The sequence below is a fragment of the Sciurus vulgaris genome, assembly GCF_902686455.1.
Source record: "Sciurus vulgaris genome assembly, chromosome: 9".
Classification (NCBI taxonomy): Eukaryota; Metazoa; Chordata; class Mammalia; order Rodentia; family Sciuridae; genus Sciurus; species Sciurus vulgaris.
In genome coordinates this window covers 53,897,438-53,919,978 of record NC_136469.1, presented here as the reverse complement: position 1 = coordinate 53,919,978, position 22,541 = coordinate 53,897,438, and the positions used below count along the sequence as shown (strand labels likewise).

General features: G+C 33.8%; 1 protein-coding gene across 5 annotated transcripts; it reads right to left on the bottom strand.

Moving 5' to 3' along the window:
- Nucleotides 1–1,933: 1,933 nt before the first annotated feature.
- INTS12 (integrator complex subunit 12) lies at nt 1,934–22,529 on the bottom strand. 5 transcript variants are annotated; one of them, XM_079154699.1, is made up of 8 exons: nt 22,296–22,381; nt 21,892–22,005; nt 14,544–14,708; nt 13,108–13,260; nt 11,304–11,491; nt 9,637–9,796; nt 7,010–7,156; nt 1,934–3,258 (listed from the first exon to the last, which is right to left on the bottom strand). In XM_079154699.1, exons 3-8 carry the CDS (start codon nt 14,697–14,699, stop codon nt 2,674–2,676), a joined length of 1,389 nt encoding a protein of 462 aa, XP_079010825.1. In that variant the 5' UTR covers nt 14,700–14,708; nt 21,892–22,005; nt 22,296–22,381; the 3' UTR covers nt 1,934–2,673. The 5 variants fall into 5 exon arrangements, with proteins under 5 accessions (XP_079010825.1, XP_079010827.1, XP_079010826.1 ...); XM_079154701.1 differs by lacking the exon at nt 21,892–22,005 and having other exon boundaries at nt 22,296–22,388; XM_079154700.1 differs by lacking the exons at nt 21,892–22,005; nt 22,296–22,381 and adding an exon at nt 21,701–21,875.
- Between the last annotated feature and the right edge of the window lie 12 nt (nt 22,530–22,541).

Below are 22,541 nucleotides of genomic sequence, written 5' to 3'. Positions count from 1 at the left end.
TTTAGCTCATTCTGTGGTATGCAAAAATAAGGTCTAAGAACTAGAGACAGTTAAGCTCTGCTACCAAGTATAGGTTTATAAAAACAACAAATTGAATTCTATGCCTTATCAGATATATAATTACACATATGCATATATTCTAAAAATACACACGCATATATTGTCAATACAAAGAATCACATTCACTGAAAGATAAATTACTTGCTAAAGTCTTCTCTGAAGTGCAACAGAAATTAGAACATGTGCTTCTCTTCTCAATTCTATCTAGCAAATATTTTCTATGATGGGATAAAATTTTTCATTTCAAATGGCCACGTGCAACCTATACTAAGTATTACTGTGTTAATTTCCTACAGGTACAGAAGTGACATTAACTGTTATGATTGTTCAGATGAGCTTGTGACATCATTTTGTTCAGTTTGTCCAAACTGGCTCCCTGCTATAAACAAATGATGATGGATTTTTTAAAATGTCTTTTTGACCCTAATGGAGATTTGGAGATTAGGCCAAATTGAGCTTTATCAACAGAAATCTGTTTCTCAAAACAAAGTCATCTGCAGGAATATTTTAATGTATGAATAGATATTTACTTCATATGTAAAAGGATTATTTTAATGTTTGATTCTAATTTACTATGAATAATTTACTACCATTATTTAAGAGAACAGTTTAAAATTCTTTCCTTAGAAAAAGAGCAATCAATAGAGTTTTATCTTTACAGAGATGATTTATCAATATATTTTAAAGATAGAAAAACCTAGGGTTTAAGGAAAAGAGTTTGAGATCAGTGGTTGATAGAATGAAAATTTTGTAGCACACATGAAGGCTGATAAACAATGCTACTCACAGTCTTGTAAATGTAGGAATTTGCTGGAGTTATACTTTCTGGAAGAAATGAGGTATTCATGGATTATTAAATGGCTGCTGCATTTTGCTGGGAATAATAGACAGTTTTTCTGGTCCAGAAGACTTTCTCTCTTAAGTCATAATATATATGTAAAATTATGGGAGGATAATTTGTTAGTTTATAAGTCAACAATTCAGAGCCTTCATACTTCTGTATTGGCTACTTTTTCCTGTTGCTATAATGAAATACCCAAGACTAGGCAACTCTATAAGGAAAGGGTTTATTTAGTTCATAATTTTGGAAGCTAAAAGTCCAAAATTATGTCACAGGCTTCCACAACAGATCCCCTGGCTGCATCACTTTGTGGAGGATGACATCATGATTGGAGTTCATGCCAGAGGGAGAGATTACTTCACATAGGAAACCAGAGAGTGATTCAAGAGTCAGGCTCAGGCTTTTATAATATAACACCAAACTCTCTGAGAGCTCAGGGCTCTCATGAGAACTTCAATTCTTTCCCAGGACAGTGTCTCCAACGACCTAATGTGACCTCCTTTTAGGTTCCTTCCCTTAAAGATCCCATCACCTCCTAACATTGCCAAATTGTGGATCAAGCTTCCAACACTTGAAACCTTGGGGGACAAACAAATCCAAATTATACGCACTTTTTGACTTAAAAATGTACAAAACATTGTCAAGAATAATCATTGTATAGAAACTTCTTTTATATAATTAAGATTAGGTACTGCATGTGGTGGCACGCACTGTAATCCCAGTAGTTTGGGAGTCTGAGGCAACAGGATCATGAGTTTAAAGCTAGCCTCAGCAACTCAGTGAGACCCTGTCTCTACATAAAATAGAAAAAAGGGCTGGGGATGTGGCTCAGTGATTAAGCACCCCTGGCTTCAATCCCTGGTACCAAAATAATAACAACAACAATTAAGATTAGGCAGAATGCTGTTAACACTTTTGAGTAGTAAAAACTTCCTTTTCTTTCATGGTATAGGAAGAAACTGTGTAAACAAGTCTTAAATTCCCATTCACAGAGAATGAATATTTTACTTGGATATGGATATTTTACTTGGAAATGGATATTTTACTCAGTTCTCAGGAATGTGCATAACCAGGATGAGTCAATATTCAAAATTTATTGGCTATATACTATGTGCATATATTACATTGGCAATATGGAAGGAAGTGGGTAATGAGAGAAAAACACTGTATTAAAAGGGCATGAGTTTAAAATCTATTGGAAGAAATAAATCCTGAAATAATTGGAAGGAGGTGATAAAAAAGGTAAAGATACAATAGAGCAATATGGGATGTTAATTACAAAAAATTAATTTTTTAAAAATGATAGAAAAAATTGGAGAGAGGAAGTCAGTTGAAATGATGCTGACAACTGACACAGAGTGCTCAGAGTATTGGGGAAAGAACAAGAAAGCTTTACATTGGGTCATCCCTGCCACCTCACAAGGCACCACATTCAGCAGGATCAACTCTTGGGCTTTTTGCTAAATGAGCTATTTCTTTTTCTTTAAATTTGCATCTACCATATCAATCTTCTGAAGTTCTCATCAAGAATTAGTCATTCTAACTATTATTTTCACAGATTATGGAAATCAATGAAATAAAAATGTTAAGGACTAATTTTAAATTAAAAAGTTTACATATTTTGCTAAATAATATTTAGCATTTTAAGGTAAGAAACAATAGAAATTTGATAATCAAGATTTTTATTAAATTACAGTGTATTATAGTTTATATCCTAATAGTAACCTTTTTTATCTTTAGGGTAAAATGATATAAAAACCTGGTTAGTCATATCACTTCTTGAGTTTCTTTTGGGCAGCTTTCCTCTTGACCATCTGTAATCGCTTCATAGCATTGAGTTGTGATTCTTGTGATGTTGGACCTTTAAGGGATGCTGAAGGATTGCTGCTGGATTCTGAAGTTGTTTTGCTTGTAGTACTTGTACTGGGTCCTGATGTACCACTATTTCCATTTCCACTTAATTGGCTGCTACTTCCTGGAACTAAACTACTGGGACTGGGAAGACCTACTTTGCTGACATTATCACAACTAACTGAACGGCTAAGGCCAGTTTTGCCTAAGGTTAGAGGTGGAGGGGGTTTCAATGGTACAGTGGGTGTAGTACTATTACCAGAACCTATTTTGGAACCTATTCCACCTTTGGTTGATGTTGCAAGACCAGTCAAACCCACAGGCTTCTGGTTAGCTGATGAGGTAGCAGGTTTTCCACTATTGTTTTGTGTCGTTGAACTCAGTTTTGCTGTTGATGGACTGGCGGAGGAAGTTTTGGCTCCAAAAGCAAGCCATGCATTTAGGCCACTAGTTGCTGAAGAGGAAACACTGGTACTAGAAGAATTTCCTGAAATAACTGGAGGTGTCTAAAAAAATAAAATATTACATTAGAGCCAAGTATGATCAAAACCTATATAATATCCTTGAATATATAACACATTTACTTGTTAGATAGTTTATACCAAAGTAATGGTTTACAAAATTTAAATAATACCACAAAATTAGTTTCTTATGAAACTGATCTGAAAAAACACACAGAACAAAACTTATCCATAGCTAGTGGGAGTGTCAATTTGTAAAACAAAAAGTTTTGGATGCCATATTCTTGTTTAAATGATTCCAAAAGAAAATATAAGAAACTCCTTTTAGATTCATTCAGTTATAAATCATAGCACAAAATAAGATTTAGTGCTTTAACTTATTTTTTTTACCCAAAAAGGTACTACCTATCTCAGAAAAACATCTCATTCTTTAGATTTTGCTTCAAATGACTTGGGGATCATTTAAAAAACTGAATGCACTCTTTTTTTGGGGAGGCGGGTATGGGGAATTGAACTCTGGGGCACTCAACCACTGAGTCACATCCTCAGCCCTATTTTTGTATTTTATGTAGAGACAGGGTCTCACTGAGTTACTCAGTGCCTTGCTTTTGCTGAGGGTGGCTTTGAACTCTGAATCCTCCTGCCTCAGCCTTCTGAGTCGCTGGGATTACAGGTGTACACCACCATACCTGGCTCTGAATCCACTCTTAAAGGACAAAAATGCTCACAACTGGAACATTCAAGAGGAAGATGCCTGAGATAAAACTTCAGTTAATAATGATTTATTGAGTGAATGTATGAGAGAAAGAAAACAGCTGCATATAGACTCTAAAGTCATTTTTTGTTTTTTTAAAAAAAGTTTCTACCAACCTGCACTGAAAAATATATGCAAAAGTACAGTTAACTACTTAGAACTGTACAACTTTTATGACATTAAGATAGAAATATCTCATGATTTTAGTGTCCCAATTTGTCCACGTTTCTATTGAAACTATCATATAACAGATTCCTACTTTCATTCGTAAGATAGTACCAACTGCTTTATAGGCTGTCCAGTGGCATTTAGGTAGGTCTCACTTATTCCCATATGTTTCTTAAGGGTATATAACACTTCAACTTCTCTGTCAACTTCCTAACTTGGCTAATCAGAAGCTCACAGTGAAACCAATGCCAAAATCTAAATATGTATTGCTCTTATTCACAAAACAATTTTTTTTTTTTTCATTTTCACACTGGGCATTTTTTTAACTCAACTTCCTTTTATTTATTTATTTTTTTGTTTTGTTACTGGGAATTGAATCCAGGAGTGCTGCCTTAAGCTACATTCTATTCTTTATTTTGAGACAGTCTGACTAAGTTACAAAGGCTGGCCTCAAATTTGGTGATCCTCCTGATTCAGTCTCCTGAATAGCTAGGATTACACCATGCCTGGATTGAATTAAACTTCTTAATGATACTCTACCTTCATAATAAAAAGACCTAACCAAAGTGTTAGGTTCACAGACAGGTAATGGGTAAAGTCTCATAAAATAACATGACTTTTAAAAATTGTTATTATGTTTAAAATATATCCAGTTATATTTCAGAACTGACCTTAGCAAAAATTGACAAAACAATTTTCACTTTTACAAGATAGTGTTTGATAGTGTCTACACAAAAACTTTTTTTTTCTTTTAATACCCTGGATTTTTACCAATGAGCTCTGTCCCTAGCCCTTTTTATTTTTTATTTTGAGACAGTGTCTTGCTAAGTTGCTTAGGGTCTTGCTAAATAGCTGAGATGGGTCTCCAACTTGCAATCCTCTTGCTTCAGCCTCCCAACTCACTAGGATTACAGGCATGTGCATCTGGCAACATTTTTAACAAAAGGAAAAGTAAACAAATAGTATGCTCTGGGATCTTTGCTTTATAACAGAAGTAATCCAGTCTTTTGTTCACATGCTCTGTTTTTTAAACAATAATATTGTATGGTAATTAGATTATCCTGATAAGGAAAACTACAGAAAACATAAATTCCTAGAGGAATTCGTACTGGAAATAAGAGAAAAAATTAGTTAAGAAAGCAAAAGGACACAGGTGTACTATAGTTTTCAATTTCAGTTTTGAAAGATTTAATTTTTTTCTCTTTCCTTTCTAGTAAACATAAAACTGTCTGCCATATGGCTAAATGATCTTTCAACAAACTTCACCAAAGAAAACCCATTTGAAGTAATTAAAAAGACCAACATTGATAAAGTATAAACAAGAAAGCAAGTTCTGTGTTTGGCATTTTATTTTAATGGTGCTGTTGCCTGGTACTGCTTTTTAGCACAATGACAGATGGTTTATAATACTATCAGGACACATAGAAGTAAAATAAAACAAATATAGAGACCACATAATTTTCTCACTATTCAGTGTGAAAAATAAGTTTGTCAAATATTTTTAACAAGACTTTTCTTGCCATCATTCTAGTTGGACAGCATTTGTTTTCTACGTGTAAATGGCAGTGAAATGTTTTCATAGGAAAAAGTTATTCATTTTAATCATAAAAATACCCAAACCTCTTAAGCAGACAAAATGATGGCCAAGACCTTAATTTATTTGCCAGAAAATGATTTAATGTTGGATTTCCTAAAAATAAACCTTAGTAATAGGTTAATATAAAAATTATAAAATATGATTACTGGATATAGCAACCCAAATTACATATAATAAATAAGAAATTATCTTTTCTATTTCAATTTGCCAAATTGCTATATGACAAATCAGTAATGGATATCCTCTGGATATCAACTCTTCACCAGTAAATTAAAATAAAAAATGATCTGCAAATAAAATTATTGGCATCTTTCTCACGAGAACCTTGTATTCATATCCTTTTTGTCATACCAAGATTCTTGAGCTTGCTACTTACAGCTACTGAGACAAAGTACTATCCTTAGAATTTCTGGATTCAATCTTTGAGAATTTAGGGCTAATATTCTCTTCTATCTTTAGTACTATGCTTAAAAATGGAATAGATAACTCAGTAAAAGTATCCTTTTTCTAATTAAATTAGATAATATTTTTAATGATATCGTAATTCCAGGATATTAGTAATAAATAATGTAATGCAAACCTAGGAATGAGGAAAGTGATACTCACTAGACAGTATGGTTCCTTAGTATAAGAAGGTACCTCTGGGTGTGGTGCCATACACCTGTAATGCCAGTAGCTTGGGAGGCTGAGGCAGGAGGATCATGAGTTCAAAGCCAGTCTCAGCAATGAGACTGAGGCCCTAAGCAACTCAATGAGACCCTGTCTCTAAATAAAATATTTTTACAAAGGGCTGGGGATATGGTTCAGTGGTGAAGCACCCCTGGATTCAATCCCCGGTACAAAAAAAAAAAGGAGGTATCATGAAAATTCATGATAATAAAGGATAAAAACAAGACAAAGTAAGAAAATTTCCTCAATACTCAACAAATGGGGCGGGGGGAGTTAAGAGGTCAGTTCAAGTAGTATAAGGTACAAAATTGTTGTTAATGAAGGCAGTGGTACTTAGAATTTAACCCAAAATTCCTGATGGGAAATAAGTATCTAACTACACAAGAATGACAAGAAATGTCATTTTGAAATGATCATAGATTGCTCCTCTTTGTGATAAAAAGAGAAAAAGTAGAAATGAAATAATGATATAAATGTTACTTTCATACTTAGTAGTAATTAATCTTAATTCAAAATATAAAGTTTCTAATTAAATTTCTTATTAAGCAATTATTGTTTAGTCAACTAAACCAAGATAGAAATGTAGATAAAAATAAAAAGGAAAGTACCTTTACTTCTGTTCTCTTGAATGCCTGGAAGGTTGTTTCTTGTTTGAGTTTAGTTTCTGGTTTCTTAACCAATGGATCTTTGACAGCGGGAGCTACAGAAACAACTGTGGGGGCTGGTTTCTGGGGTGGTTTCTGAGATTTTTGAGCCTGGAAAAGTCAATGCATTAAATTAGATACAAGATCCTAACTGAATACATAAAACATAAAATTTATCATAGGATCAATCACTGAATGAATAGAGGTAAATATTTTTTAAAACTACTGTGGTGACACTGAAAATACAGACTGCTACACAAATTATTTTTGTGATCATCATCATATTAGTAGTTTGACACATTTCATTGGTTTCTAGACAGTAGTAATAATATTAAGCATTAGAAATCATAGTTGTATTGTTTTGGAAATAATCATAGTTATTATTACATTGTTTTGAAAGTAATGGCAAAGAAAACAAGTTTATACATGTTCAGGATGGAGTGATTTTTTTCCCCATGAATATTTCTGATCCATGTTGGTTGAATCCATGGATGCTGAATCCATGCATATGGAAGGCCAACCATAAATGCAACCGGTTAGCTATATTTATCATTAAGAGCATTTAAGAGCTTTCTTCTTGAGGTCCAGGCATAAGTCTCTGAGTTAGAGGGTAAATTAAAAACAGCTTGAGCCATTTATATGGTTTTAAGTACAGAATGGTAGTAGGGGGGCAATTTATTGATAAACAATGAAATTTCTAAGGTTTTTTTACATTGTATAACCAAGTAAAGTAATCCATACAGAAAGTTCATAAATACAAATTTCTGTTATCAATTAAGAATTTCATTCCCTTTCCCTTTCTAAGTATTTCTAGTTTATTTTGTTCAATAATTGATTTTTCCTTTATAACTAAAAATGCTGTTAAATTCTCTTATAAGTTCTAATCATTTCTTGGTTTAAGTGTTTAATAGGTAGATAATAATAATGTATAGACAGTATGATGCAGTGCTTGAGACACAGTTTTTGGAGTCAAACAGAACCAGGATTAAAATGCAGCTCACTACTTCCCCAGCTTTGTTCCCTCAGGAAAAACATGTAAATCTCTAAAAGCTTTATTCTCTTCATGTGCCAAGTGGTGATAGTACCATCTGTTTTGAAGGAGGGTTATGAGAATGAATTGCAATTATATAAGAATTTAGAAAAGGGTATGGTATAGGTTGTGTGCAACAATAATAGTTACTATTTATTCATCATCATTATTTATAAATCATAATTAAATAATCCAGGAGAATCTACTTATATTGCATAGGGAAAGATAATCTCCGTCAGTTCTTCCATGGTCTTTGACAATACTCACAGGTCCATGCAGTATCATGGAAATTGTTAATAATTTGTCTCCATTTCTGCAAGCTCAAGTTTGGCCTTTTTTATCTTTGTTTGGACCTTCTTATGTCATCATTTTGTGTTATCATTTGCATACTACACAATCTTGGTCCATAAGTCTCAATTAGTACTATTTTTTACATTACATTTCCATATTACATCACTTATAAAGCAACATCCAGATTAAAACTATTATTAAGGATGCTAAAAGACTATCTGTGGTAAAATATGAAATATGTCTTTTGATTTCTGGTACTGATATACATTTCCTTCATATTACTTATCTTATAATGAGAACAACAGGATGTAGGTGTCCTGTCCTGGGTTCTTGCTCTGATGCTACACAAATGAATAAGGCCTCATTCTCATTCAGGCAATGCATTGATAAACGAGTTAAACATTTAATTCACAAAGCAGATAAAGAATTAACAGTACTTAGATGAAAAGGTGAAGTTTAGAAGCAGAACACACACAACATGGAAGTTCATACGTTCAAGAAGTGATGCACTTAATCTAGCAAGGCCAGAGCATATTGGTGATAGTGAAGCAGTGAGAGAGAAAGCTTCAAGGGTAGCTGTGGTTAAAAAATGGAGGGCCCATATATGCACCCTAAAGAGCATAAACTCATTATATAAGTAATAGAGAGCTACTTGAGGTTTTTAGATAAGGCTGGTTAAGTATTTTAGATGAATGATTCTAAATGTTATAAAGTAGGTTGAAGGGAAGCAAAGAGAACTTTTATTAAAGTTCTCTTTATTAAAAGAACTTATTACTGCAATGATATTGCAATTATCATTGCAATAAACAATGACAAGTTGTGAAACAGAGTAATAAGAGAAATGAACAGATTTGGAGATATGTAAGAGGTAAAATCAACAAATTTAGCAAATAAAATAGAATTAAGAGAACATCATGAATGTTTTCTAACTCAGGTAACTTGTGCTTTTTATCTTACCACTTTTCACAGTGCTTTATTACATTATACACTGTTTATAAATACATTGACATAAATAAGGAATGTTCATAATTTGTGGGTCTTCAATCCTGTTAATCTATATTAGAATAAGTTAAAAGCTAAACAGAGAAAATGCATGTAACATGATCTTTAGGCATAGAAAATAAATCACAAAAATATGCTATATATACAAACATTTAAATAAGTAGCTTATTTATATTTTCAATGTTAAATGTCCAAATTTTTATTTTGAAATACATATCAACAAAAAAGTACCAGAGACACTTTAAAATAGAAAAAATACAATTCCTACCATTCTTTTCATTTGTCTGGTACATCGGGCACAGTACCACACCAGGCGAGGGTCATTCACTTCCTTGTCTGTCACCTGGGGTTTATGGCAATCTTGGTGGTAGAGATTATGGCACTCTTGACACTCTACTAATTGATTACCAGATGCCACTGTCATTTGTCTAAGAAAAATATACCATTAAACATTATATCTTCTTGAATACAACGACTTAGTCATTTCAGGATTGTTCTAGTAAAGTTTAATATATTCAAAGGAAAAAGAAACCCAGAAAATAAAAAAAAAAAAATTAATAAAATCCCAACACATGGCCTGCAAGAACACTTTATTTCTTTATAGTATATGCCCAATCATTAATAAATATATGACTTCTTAATTAAATTTGGTTACATTCTCCTTATCATTTCCCCCTTTTCTTTCATTCTCCCAGAAGGTAGTGAAATTTGACCAGTACTCTGTCTCATAATATTTTCTCAGTGTATCTATTAAATTTCTTTATAGCTGTTATGTTGTTCTGTCACCATCATTAATGAGTTACCAAAATGTGAAAACTGAACCTAATTATCTACAGTGCTTAGCATAACACTGTGTAGACACAGTGCATTCAATGAATGTTTGATCAACTGAACAGAATGAACTAATACATGTATCGAAAAAGATAAGTTCCAATAGCACAAAAATCCATCACCACATCCACAGATTATTTTATTATTTAAAAGTCTCCCAAATTATTTTATTATTAAGTCTCCCAAAGAAACACTACAGTTACTAAATCTCTCCCTATTAATACTTTGCTATTTATTTATAAAATGGTAACTTTCATAGTAAAGGCTGAAATAAAAGAATGTCTTTGAAAAACATGAAGTTTGCACAAATTACCTTGTTAAGCACAACTATTTTATATAAGAATCACAAAAATATAGCTTACTCAGTCCCAATGTACCCAAATTAAACATTTTTATTAAGTAATCTTTTTTGTTATGTTAGGTGATGAAAACCATTAACAATTAAAAACTAACCCCTGACATCAAGTTATTATTTCTGATTTTGAAATGCATTTTCTACTAAGCAGAATTATCAGTTTTTATAAATATGCATTTAAGTCTTTAAACATCACTTAATAAAACCTACGTGTCTTTCATTTCTACTATTCTTAGAAAAAGATTTAATGGTATTTTAGGAAATGGTATATATAAGCTCATTTTTATGAGTGCTATAAATAATTCATAAAAGAAAAAAAAAAAAAAGTGACATGGATTTCCTAAAAAGCAAGATGGAAGTAATGAAGTCTGCCATTGAACAGATTCTTCCTCAGAAATATGCAATAATCACTTTCCTTCTAGACTCCAAGAATACAAAAAAAATTACTATAACACAACAGATTAAAGAAGTTATAGTCAGGAAAATAAAATATTTGATATTTTAACGTCACAGGACGTTAAATTGCCCCATGATGTAATTCATAAGGCATAATCCACTCATTTCCTCTTCCCTCCCAAATAATCAAAACAAGAAAGAAAGTGTCCATTAATTTCAATTAATTTCAATAATTTTGTGGGGAAAGAAGAGAGACAGGAGGAAGTTGTTTGCTCTTGAAGAAGAATCATCATCATCATCATCATCATCATCATCATCATCATCATCATCATCTGTGGCAAGGTACAACTCACCTACAAACAACACAGGCCAATCCCATCTCCATGGCAAAATCATCAGCACTAGTCTCCTCAAAACTGGAAAGATCAGCCATAGCTAAATCCTTGCTTGTTTGGACAGTAATAGGAGAGGATCGTGTCTCCGGTTTCTCCAATCTAGGTTTCTTTGGAATATCAACTCCTTCAGTGACATCTGATTTCATCTATAAAAGTACCCAATCAAAAATAATAATGAAAGTAACACAGTAGAACAAACTTTAAATCACTGAGAAATAAAATGAACAGTGTGCAATGATCAAGTCTATTTTACAGATATTTTCAAGTAAGAGCAGACATGCACATTAAAGATCTGTAAAAGAATTATAACTAATTTATAATCAGCATGTCAAAAAATAGCAAGATATATGAACTGGGGTTGTGGCTCAATGGTAATGTTGGCCTAGCACGTGTGAGGCACTGGGTTCAATCCTCAGCACCACATAAAAATAAATAAATAAAAGTACTGTGTCCATCTACAAGTAACATCTGTTTACCAGTCATCCAGACTTAATGCATTGCTTCAAAGCTAATTCTGGTTCCTTTCGTTAAGACATAAATGTTATAGATAAACCTGATAGGCAAAAATTGAAATCTAGTAAGATGTGGAGAATTTGGAATTCTTACACTTTGTTGGTTGGAGTATATATTTAATACATCCACTTTGGATAGCAATTTGATAATGTCTAGTAATACTAAATCCATTTAGTATTTAGTAATACTAAATCCATACTCTACTACATCCATTTAAAGGTATATGTCTTAAAAAAAACTATTAACATGTTCATTAGAGATACATAGAAAGCCCTACTATAAAAACAGGAGAAATAATCTAAATGCTTATCAGGAGGGGAATGGATTAAGTGTTTTATTCATAGAATGCATTTTGTATGGTAGCTAAAATAAATATCTAGATCAACATGCATTGATATTAATTTCTAACACACATTGTTGAGTGGAGAATAACTTTTTCTCCATCAAAGGACATATATACACAGCATGTAACATCTGTGTAAATTTAAAAGTACAAAAAATAATATGTAGTTTATGAATAGACACTATGTAGTAAAAGTATGAAAATATGCAATAAATATGCCCCCACTTTGAGGGCAAGAGTTATTGAAAATATTTTTAGTATAACTATTTTATTAATTATTAAAAGTCTAATTACTGCTTGCAGTAATCATCCAAAACATACAATCTAATTATCTATGGCCCTATTAAGGTGCTTATCACTAGGTAACAAAGTTCATGTTGAGGCATTTACATCTTTATTCTTTTTTTTTTTTGGTACTGGGAAATGAACCCAGGGGCAATTAATGACTGAGCTGTATCCCCAACCCTTTTTATATTTTATTTAGACAGGGTCTGACTGAATTGCATAGGGTCTCACTAAATTGCTGAGGCTGGTTTTGAACTCACAATCCTCCTGCCTCAGCTTCCCAAGCACTTTGGATTACAGGCATGCACCACTGTGCCCGGCTCTTTTCTATCTTTATTTCTCAACAGCCATTTTATCTAAAATCTCTGAGTTATAAAGTAAAGCTTACACTTGAAAGTACTATACCCCAGGGCTCAAATATCTTTTGACAGCAAATAGAAAATGCTTCTAAATTTTACTCATTTTACAAAAAGTCAGTACCTACAGCTATCAAAACATATTAGTGAGTGATTATTAAGTATCTATACACACTATTATATAAAAGAAAAAGGCAAAACATTGTTTTTGCCTATGAAGTAACTGAATTACTCTTTCATAAATTAAGCTAAAATAAAATCTTACTTTATCAGCAGGTCTCTTTTCAGCTTCCTTCTTTACTTTTTCTGTTGCAAGGACTTTGCCATTATTATTGCCAGAAGGAAGACTGGATGATGTTTTTGGTTCTTGTTTAACAGAAATAGATTTTGTGTTTGAAATTTTGGGAGGCTCCACATCCTAAAAAGCAAAATAAAAAGATACCAGTAATTAAATATTCACACTAATACACTGTAAAGAATAGATAATAAATCCAAACAACATTAAGTTAAAAACTTAAGATACCATGACCAATATAACATCCTTTTCTTAAAGGACTTGAGAAAAAACTGATATGCAAACTGTAACTACTTCAAGGGTATGATAAGTTTTGATGTGTGTACATACACATGACACCATCACTATAATCAATATAATGAATATATCCATCGTTTTCCCAAATTTCTTTGGTGATTACAAAGTGATCACAAAGATATATACTACAGAAACTTAGGCATTGAGCCTGGGACTTCACCCAGTCTTGAGCTTCAGAGTCTGATTGGACTTTGGCAAGTCTTATAATTCTATCTTCCCCTTCTCAGATTGGTATCTAGGTTCCCAGACCTGAATAACCTGAAGTTTCAGGGCTAGAGCTTTAGAAGAATTTGAAAGAAGGTCTTACTAGGTGTTAAAGAATACAATAAGCATTTGTCATTCACATAGAGCCCAGGTAGATACTACTCCAGGTGATATACATATTTTAATTTTCACAGTTCTGCAATATTATTCTCATTTTGCCAATAAACAGAGTCTGTGTGAAACTAACTTACTGTTTCTCAGTTTCAATACCTATCTCAAAAGTTCATTATCACAATTGAAATTATGCACATAAGCCACTCAGAAAAGTGCCTGGAACAGAATAAGTGTTCAAGCTATGTAATCCATTATCATCATACAATTATATTAAAAAACTTTCTCTGATTCCAAAACATATATCCTTATAATGGCTGACATTGGCTGCTTTGTTATTATTAAGATTAGAGATATACTTCTGACTTCATTCATACCTACTTTTCCCTTCAATTATCCTGTCCATATTTAATTTACTTTGTTGAAAAACCCCTGTCCCTTTACTTTACATTTTTGTCCTTAAAAATTAGAGAATAATTAGAATTTGTGATTACATTAAACAGCTTTAAAGGAATTGGGATCATAAAGTATTGGAAATTGAAGTGAATCGTGAAAATGTAGATCTCTGTACACATCAGACAGTAGAAAAGAATATTTCCTAGACCAAACTAACTTTTCTGTGTGATGTAACAGTTCTCTGAAAGCTTGAGAGAAGAAAGTCCAAGAATACAGCTTCTTCATGCCACAAGGAAAGATTATCATGGCAGAGATTGTTGTGAGATGGTCTAAATATTACCATTATACTTCTACAGGTGTTACAAATCTCTTTCCAAGCTTTTTATTCATATGCGTACCTTTTGAGTTGGACGATAACTTGAATCAATGCCCCGAGCCAAGGATTCATCAAGCAGTGCCTTTAACTTTTCAGCAGAATCTTTACTCTTTGAATGTAAGAAACCTAGTGCTTTCAGAAAAATGGGATCAAGTTCCAAGTTCACAGCAGCAGCCATTGCAAACACCTGAAGGAACAAAAGAGGTAGAAGTAATTTAGTGAAAATGTGCAATTACTTATGTCTAAGTTTTATGTATTTTGTTCTTATATTTACAATAGATAATACTGTGAAGATGATATAAAATTTAAGATTTCCAAAAGGTTATTATGGATAAAAGTGTCTTATCCCTGACTGGCATTATCTAGTTCTTTTCATCCAGAACAACCAGTTTTATATGTTTTTTGTGTATCCACATCCATGATGAAATTTTAAGTGCAGATTATATTCTCCATGCTACAGAGCCACTTCCTAGTTGTTTTAAAAGATGCACTTATAGTTTCAGTACACAGGAAACTAATTGAATTTAGGCCAAGTTTACTACATATCATAAATTCTCAAACCTATTTCCACAATAAAAACAAAAATTTAGTGTGCATGTGGGGTGGAGCGGGGAGGAAGGTCACAGAAAAGCAATGGTTAAAAGGTACATTAATTGATGGCTACAGAAGTCACTGCTGCAACTTTTACCTCAAAGTTTTTTTCCTTCCTTAGTCCTCTGCCCCAAATATTAACTGTCTCAAAAAACACGTTAATGAAAACTTCATTAGATCACATTTAGATTGTGGTATCTCCAGTATTAACCTATTTTTTAAAAAGCAAGGTTTCTGAGGGATGGCTCTGTATCTACTACACATATCTCACAGAACCGACAATGTTATGTATCTTAAGAAGCTTAAAGAAAAGTTGAGATAGTTGAAGACATACATCAAAGACTTATGAAATTCTAAAACATTGAAAAGTTTTCCTTTAGTTAATAACAATGCTATCAGGTGGTTCTACTTCTGGTTGTCACTTTTTCAAATACCTCTCCGGGCAAAGAATTATTAAAATAAAAACGTATTGTGTTCAATCCTTTGATCAATATACTACAGTTTGAACTTCCCTTCTATCCTTGAGGTTAATATTATAATAATGCAACACACCAGCATTGCTGCAGTTAAGGATCTGTCAGCAATTCCACACTAATCTTCCATTTTCAGGGGCTTAAAACACCATTAAAACTTGCTGTAGGTTGAATCATGGTATATGAAAGCACAAGCCAAAAATAAATTTTCTTTATGCATTTTCCTCCTACTGCTCTCCACATCCTTCCTCTTGTTTGACAGGAAACACAAGGAAACACCCCTAGGCTTTTTTTTTTTTTTTTTTTTTTTTTTTAAATCTATTTGATAAACTCAAAATTATTGTCAAATTCTGTGCTCTACTAAAGTATCACCTGAATCACCTCTACAAAGGAGTCCAAAGGCCAATACTATAAGAAAAAAGTAACAGTTCAAACATTCCTATTAGTAAGGCTCTGACAAAATGGAAAAGCCATCATAGCTTAAAACTGTATTATTGCATATATTTTTTTCTACAAAGTGGTAGGAATAGAAAGTTTATTTTAAAATTTACTCATGGAGTTGGGCATCATTTATACTTTCAGGAAAAAAAACAGCTCCTCTGTACAATTTCAAGGATTAAAGGTGTAAACCTGCCATTCCTCCAAAATGTACAAAGGGAACACAGCCTTACCTTCTATTGGCCTAATTTTATGTAGTTGAAGTGTACAATGGTTTATATCCAGAACAATCTGTTTTACTGCATACTGACCAATGGATTGATACCTAGAAGAACCTTGTAGTATTCAGGAAAGAAATTATTTTAAATTTATATGCTGAAAAAGATGGAACCAAAGTAATTTCACATATTTCTATAATAAGAGATAAAAGGTTTATATTATAATTGGGTAAAAATAGCATATAAATTATAAGATATCATAAATACCAATATTTAAACTTTGGAGTCAGTTCATTATATACAATCCCATAACTATAAAACTTAACAGGCTTGTACCCCTGTTTAATTACTGACATGTCCATCAAGTCCAGTAGTATACAATACAGAATACAGGAAGAAAATGTTAAAATTCCCCTTTTTAAATTATAAAATAAGCATTAACATATGTGCATATAAATGGCCAAATATATATATTATAAACACACACACACACACACTCTATTTTTTTAAGAAGACAATTGGAAATTTTAATACTTGATATTTGATGATCAAAAGAATTAGTAATTCCTCAAGTATGCTAACGGTATTGTGGGTGTTTTCAAAAGAGCCCTTATTTTTTTAAAAGACACATTCCGAGATATTTACAGATGAAATGATAAGTTATCTGGGGTTTGCTTCAAAATCATACAGGGTGGGATATATAGACTGGGGCCATATCTGAAGCAAGACTGGCCATGAATGGAGAATTGTTAAAGATGCAGGATGGGCTCCTTATTCTATTGGCTTTTCTCTCTCTCTCTTTTTTTTAACTCACGTAATAAATGAAAACAAGTTTGGAGGCTACTGCTCTAGTCTATCTAGCAACTTCCAGTTCCCCTTTCCCCCATTATACATCATGGTTGCTTTAAGGTATAAACTATCCTTCCTTCAAAATTGCTCTGGTGCTCTTTCAGGTCAGCTCTTCTCCCTCTCCACATTAACTTCACTGCTAGCCCCTACTAATTATAAATTATATTACCTATAATTTCCATTTTTCCTCAAGCACTCCTTTTCTCTCTGTACTTTCACCACTCTCCTCAACGATATCACTTCCCTTACAACCTCCACCAGAGCAGTGTTCCTCTGTCTTAGTTCCTTCTCAAGAGTAAAAAAGAGGTCTACAGAGAACTTACTTTATATTGCTGCTTTTAGAACAATAACCCATGACCATTATTTATCGTCTCTTGAAATTCACCTCTGTATCTTCATTGTTAATAACATATTAAATATCTTTCCCAGTCTGTTATTCCTCTCTCTCTCTCATCATCTCTGACAAATGAGCATCTATCAATGATCTTCTCCAACTTCTACGCTCAGTTTATTTCGAATTTCAACCTGAAGGAGTTTATCTTCAGCCAGTGAAATATGAAACTTGCCACAATACTCTTCTTTTTGACTATAATCAATCCTGTTTTTGACTACCATCTCCACCACTCTATTCCATGGTTTTCAATCAGTAACTTCCCTCAGGGTATCAAGAAAACCTTTCTTCCCAATTTATTTACATTTTCTTTCTTTGCTTCCATTCAACCTGGTCTTTGAATTTATAAAGGCCTCCAATTTCTGGTTCCCTATGGCTTCTCCTTATTGACACCTTGCCCCAACTTCTTTTCCTCACCAAATAGGAAACAATAATTGAGGTTAAAATAAAAGATTCACAGTTATGTGTTTTATCTTTTATGTTTTAGTTTTTTATCTTATACCACCTGTCTCTGTTGCCTTCTATTTTTTTTATCATCTGTTCTTAATGGCAAATATACATAGAAAGTCACAAGGAAGTGTAATTTTTTGTACTCTATCTTCTTTACTGTTTCCAAAAACATTTTCCTAGAGTTACACCAAATCATGTTACTGCCATACAATTCCTTTCCTGTACATTTCAAAACCTACAATTCTTTTTCATTTACTGCAGTATGTTATTTTACTTCCTATCCAGCTTACATTCCATGGTCTAACCATTCAATAACTCTACCAGCACTGTAAGCATCCCTGCCCCATTGTCTATAGATTTACCTATTCGTAGACATCATCCCTACCAACCATCTTCTCCCTGTCTACACCAAAATTTAAGTGTGGCTGAAAGGAATACTATATACCCACTGTATCTTCAGAGACAACAACTTCATCTTGGCACTCAACACAACTTATCGATCCTATAAGGCTTTCCTGGTAAATTCCCTTTCCCACTTCCTGCAAACATCAGTCATACATTTTCATTTTCTTTAAATTCTACTGTGGTCGATAGCCTCACTTCACAGAAAAACAGAAGCTATCATTGAGGAATTAAACCAACTTCCTGTCACCCATCACTTCTCCTTTTCCACCTCACAGAAAAGGAGATGGTTCTTCATACAATGCCACTTGTCCTTGCATCCTATCTCTTCCTATATTTTCTAGAGCCTTGAGCTATGGAGTATTTACAATATTTAATATTATTTTAAGACTTTTTCCTTCTAGGGAATCTTTTCATTAGCATTTAAATATATTTGAACCTGTCCTATCCTGTCTTCTAGCAAACTTGCTCAGAATATCTCTTACTTTTTGCACTCTTTTCTTCATTCCTTCCAGTTGCAGTGCAATTCCTACAATTTGGCCTTTGCCCCACCATTCTATGAACATGCTTTTACCAAGGTCATTCTTCAGCAAATCTAATACTATTTTCCCTTCTACTTCTTTCTTAGTCTTTTTTGTAGGCTCCTCCTATTTCAATTAAAAATGAGATTCTTAAGGCTGGATATCTTCTTGTTCTTATTCTACTCCTTCAAAAGTATGTTCTCTGCATCAGCAGCATAGGCATCACCTATATGCTAGAAATAAAAACTCCTGGTCTCCACTCCTAGACCTAATGAAGAAAAATCTCTGAGAGTGGGGCCCAGAAATCTGTGTTAAACTCTCTAGGCAAGTCTGATCCACTCTATAGTTTGATAGCTTCTATCCTAGACAAATTGATCTACAATCTTTTGCCAGTGATTACAAATTTTTCTCTCTAGCCTGTGCCTCTCTTCCAAGATCCAACTGCCAGCTTGACCTGGCTATTTCACTGGGACCTCTTAATGAACATGTTTCTAACAGAACGCCTCATGCACTCTTTCCTTCTCATCAGTTCTTCCTCTAATATTACACCTTTTTCAAATGATATTTATCCCACTGCACCAGGCAGAAAACTGAGATTCAGCTTGAATTCCTCCCAGTTCTTTACCTCCTACTCCCAATTCAATCACCAAACCTCTTATTAAGTATATCACAAATCCATCTACCTTTTACAATTGCTACTACCACCACTCTAATCCAATCTATCATCATTTATTGTCTGGCCCAGTGCAATAGCCAAATTGGTCTCCCCACAACCATTCTTGTTGTGCTCCAAATTTCTTCATATCATTCACTTACTTAAAAATACTTCTAATCACTTCTCATGGTCCAAAGGTTAAAGGACAAGATTCTTAACAAGGTCTTTAATGCTCTACGTGATTTGGTACTACATGTAAAGCAGTTACAACAGTACCCAGCAAAAAATATGTAATTATTAAATGTTACCTTCTATTTCAGGCCACTCTCACTGACGTATTTCAAGTCCTCCAATATATCATAACCTTTCTTATCTCAGTGCTTTAGTAGAAAGATTGCCCTACTGCATTTTAGTCATTCTTCAAGTCTTGGGATATTTTTTTCCTGCTCATTTCCTCAAAAAAATTAGAAGTCTTACTATATGTTTCCCCAAACTTTCTGTATTTATTAATAATATTCATCAGTGTTAATCATATAAACAATATCCATATTTCCCACTCAAATGTAAATTTTCTGTGGGTTGGATGGTTTTACCTATTGCTGTAACCTTCATGTCTACCAGAGTGCCAGGCAAAGAGCGGGTCTTCAGTAAATGCCAAAATACAGGTTAGGTACTTTCTTCTTTTGAATTCCGTTATAGTCATCTTTTCTGGTTTTCAACTTGTATCTCTAACTACTCTTCTGTGGCTCACTGCCTCATTCCTATTGCTCTTCGTATTACCCAAGTATTCTATTCTTAGCTTCTTTATTTCTGTTACCAATTTCTTCTTTGGTAATCTTATAGATATTGTTTTCAACTATTATCTCTAGACAGATGATTTCATATGTTTTTTTTCCTCCACTCTAATCTCTTTTAAGCTGGAACCTCACATGTCCAATTACTTAGTAGACATGTTTACCTTGTTGGTCTATTGGTATGTCAAACCCAGTTAAAACGAGAATTGAGATTATGAATGTCTCTTCCAAAAGTTCCTCGTCTTGTATTCTATTTTAATAAACGATGTAACTCTCTATTAATGAGGTCTGAAGTCTACATCTTTCCCTCACTGAGTTTTTCCCTACTTCTGATATCCAAAATTATAAGCCAGTCTTTCCTATAGATTCTGACTCAGCATATATTGTTTCTCAGTTGCACTGTTGCTACTCAAACTCAGGTCTTTATTAGTTTAGTTGAATTATACCAAAAATTTAGTTATTCTCCTTGACTTCAACACTTGCCATGGTAATTTTCCAGAAATGAAACTTTTATTTTTTTCCTGAAAAATTAAGCTTTCCCATTGCCTTCAAAATAAAGCCTAAATTTCTTGGCCTGGATTTAAAAGAAAATTCATTAACTGACATAAAAAACTGCCAAGAGCTGGCCTTGCAATGCTTATTTTTTTTCCTGCCTGAAAAGCTTTTCACCCATTTTTAAAACTTCCACATCTTATCAATACCCAGTTCAAATGTTACCTCTTGTGAAGACTCTGGCAGCTGCTGTATTTTTCCTTCCCAAATTCTTTTAATATTTTCTTTCCTAAGGTATCTTTTAGTCCTTTTTCATGGTGCCAGAACGTTCTAATTTAAGCCACATTCTTCTTTGCACAGGGGTTATTATCCCTATAAAATTGAGTCCTTTAAAGGGAGAGTCTCTTTTTTGACTATTTCTTTACTTCTTTGTTAATTATCATAAAAGGACACCTATGGAATTATTAGATTAAGTGATCAAAGCAAAATATAACCATCTTCTCTCTCCTACATAATTCTAATCATTTCCCAGGTCACTTCAGAAAAAGGCAGAAAAGAAACTCCAGCCTCCAACAAAACCAAATATTAAAAAAGCAAAACAAAACCCACCTCTTTCATGACTAGGAACATTGTACAAGTCTGTAATGCTGTTTTCCTAACCTTTCACCTAGGTTAAATTCATTAATGCCACGGGAGGGTAAATTTCACTAGAGAAGAGGCTTTTTGTTCAGTTATTTCTCTGTGCTTGGAATTTAACAGGTGCTTATAAATTTTTATTGAAAGAACTAGATTTTTGTCTAAATGTCACTTTTCAGGGTTTGTGTGATTTCTCCAACCAAAATGAGTATTTATATATAAATTTAAATTTGTTAGTTCCTAGATGTCATTTTCCCAGATTGCCCTACCTGAGAATCTCAAAACAGCCCAAAGTTAATCATCTGCATGTGCACAAGATAAAGGTAAATGACTCAATTCATGCAGAATGCAATGTTACAGCTGCCATCTCACGACGGCTCTAGAAAACATTTCTGTTCCTGTCTTTGCAAAGCTTTTGCAAACCTTTTCAATAAATATTCTTTTAAAGATGCTCCCTTACATTCCTCCACGGAGTACTCAGCTTTGGATTACATTAACGCCTTACAGACACGTCTGGAAATGCAGGACAGGCGAAAAAGGCCCCGAATCCAAAATTAGTCAAATTGCAGAGAAGCTGAAAAGCGACAGGAGACACGTAAAAAACGAAAGTCAATCTTTTGATCATAGCAAAACACACCGAGGGCCTAGCACAGGGGAAGGTCCTTGACACGGGGGCCAGATGATGATTAAAGAGCTGTACAAAGAGGTCACCGAAATCCTCTAAGGTCCAAGACACAGTTCCAAGGACTTATTCCCTTGGGCTGGGTCCCCAGTCCACAACACCCTGGGAGGAAGCAGTGCTCACTGTAAAGGGAGAGCGATCAGGGCTGGGGCACGCATTCGCCAGCAAATTACGAGTTTTACCCTCAGTGAGAGAAAATCAAGACCCCGCAGAGCTCCCACTTGCCCCTCGCGGGGGTCTCGAGCCTCCCAGAGGCGTCTGGGAGCAGGTCCCTCGTCATAACTCACCGCTCCGCCCCGCCACTCGGTCCGTTCCCGGTGGCTCCTTTCGAACCGGTCCGCACATCACCCGGCTCCGACAGCGGTAAAACAAAGGTTCCCGCAGCAGAGTCGAGGGAAACGTTTGGCAGTGAGACAGAAGGAAGTGAC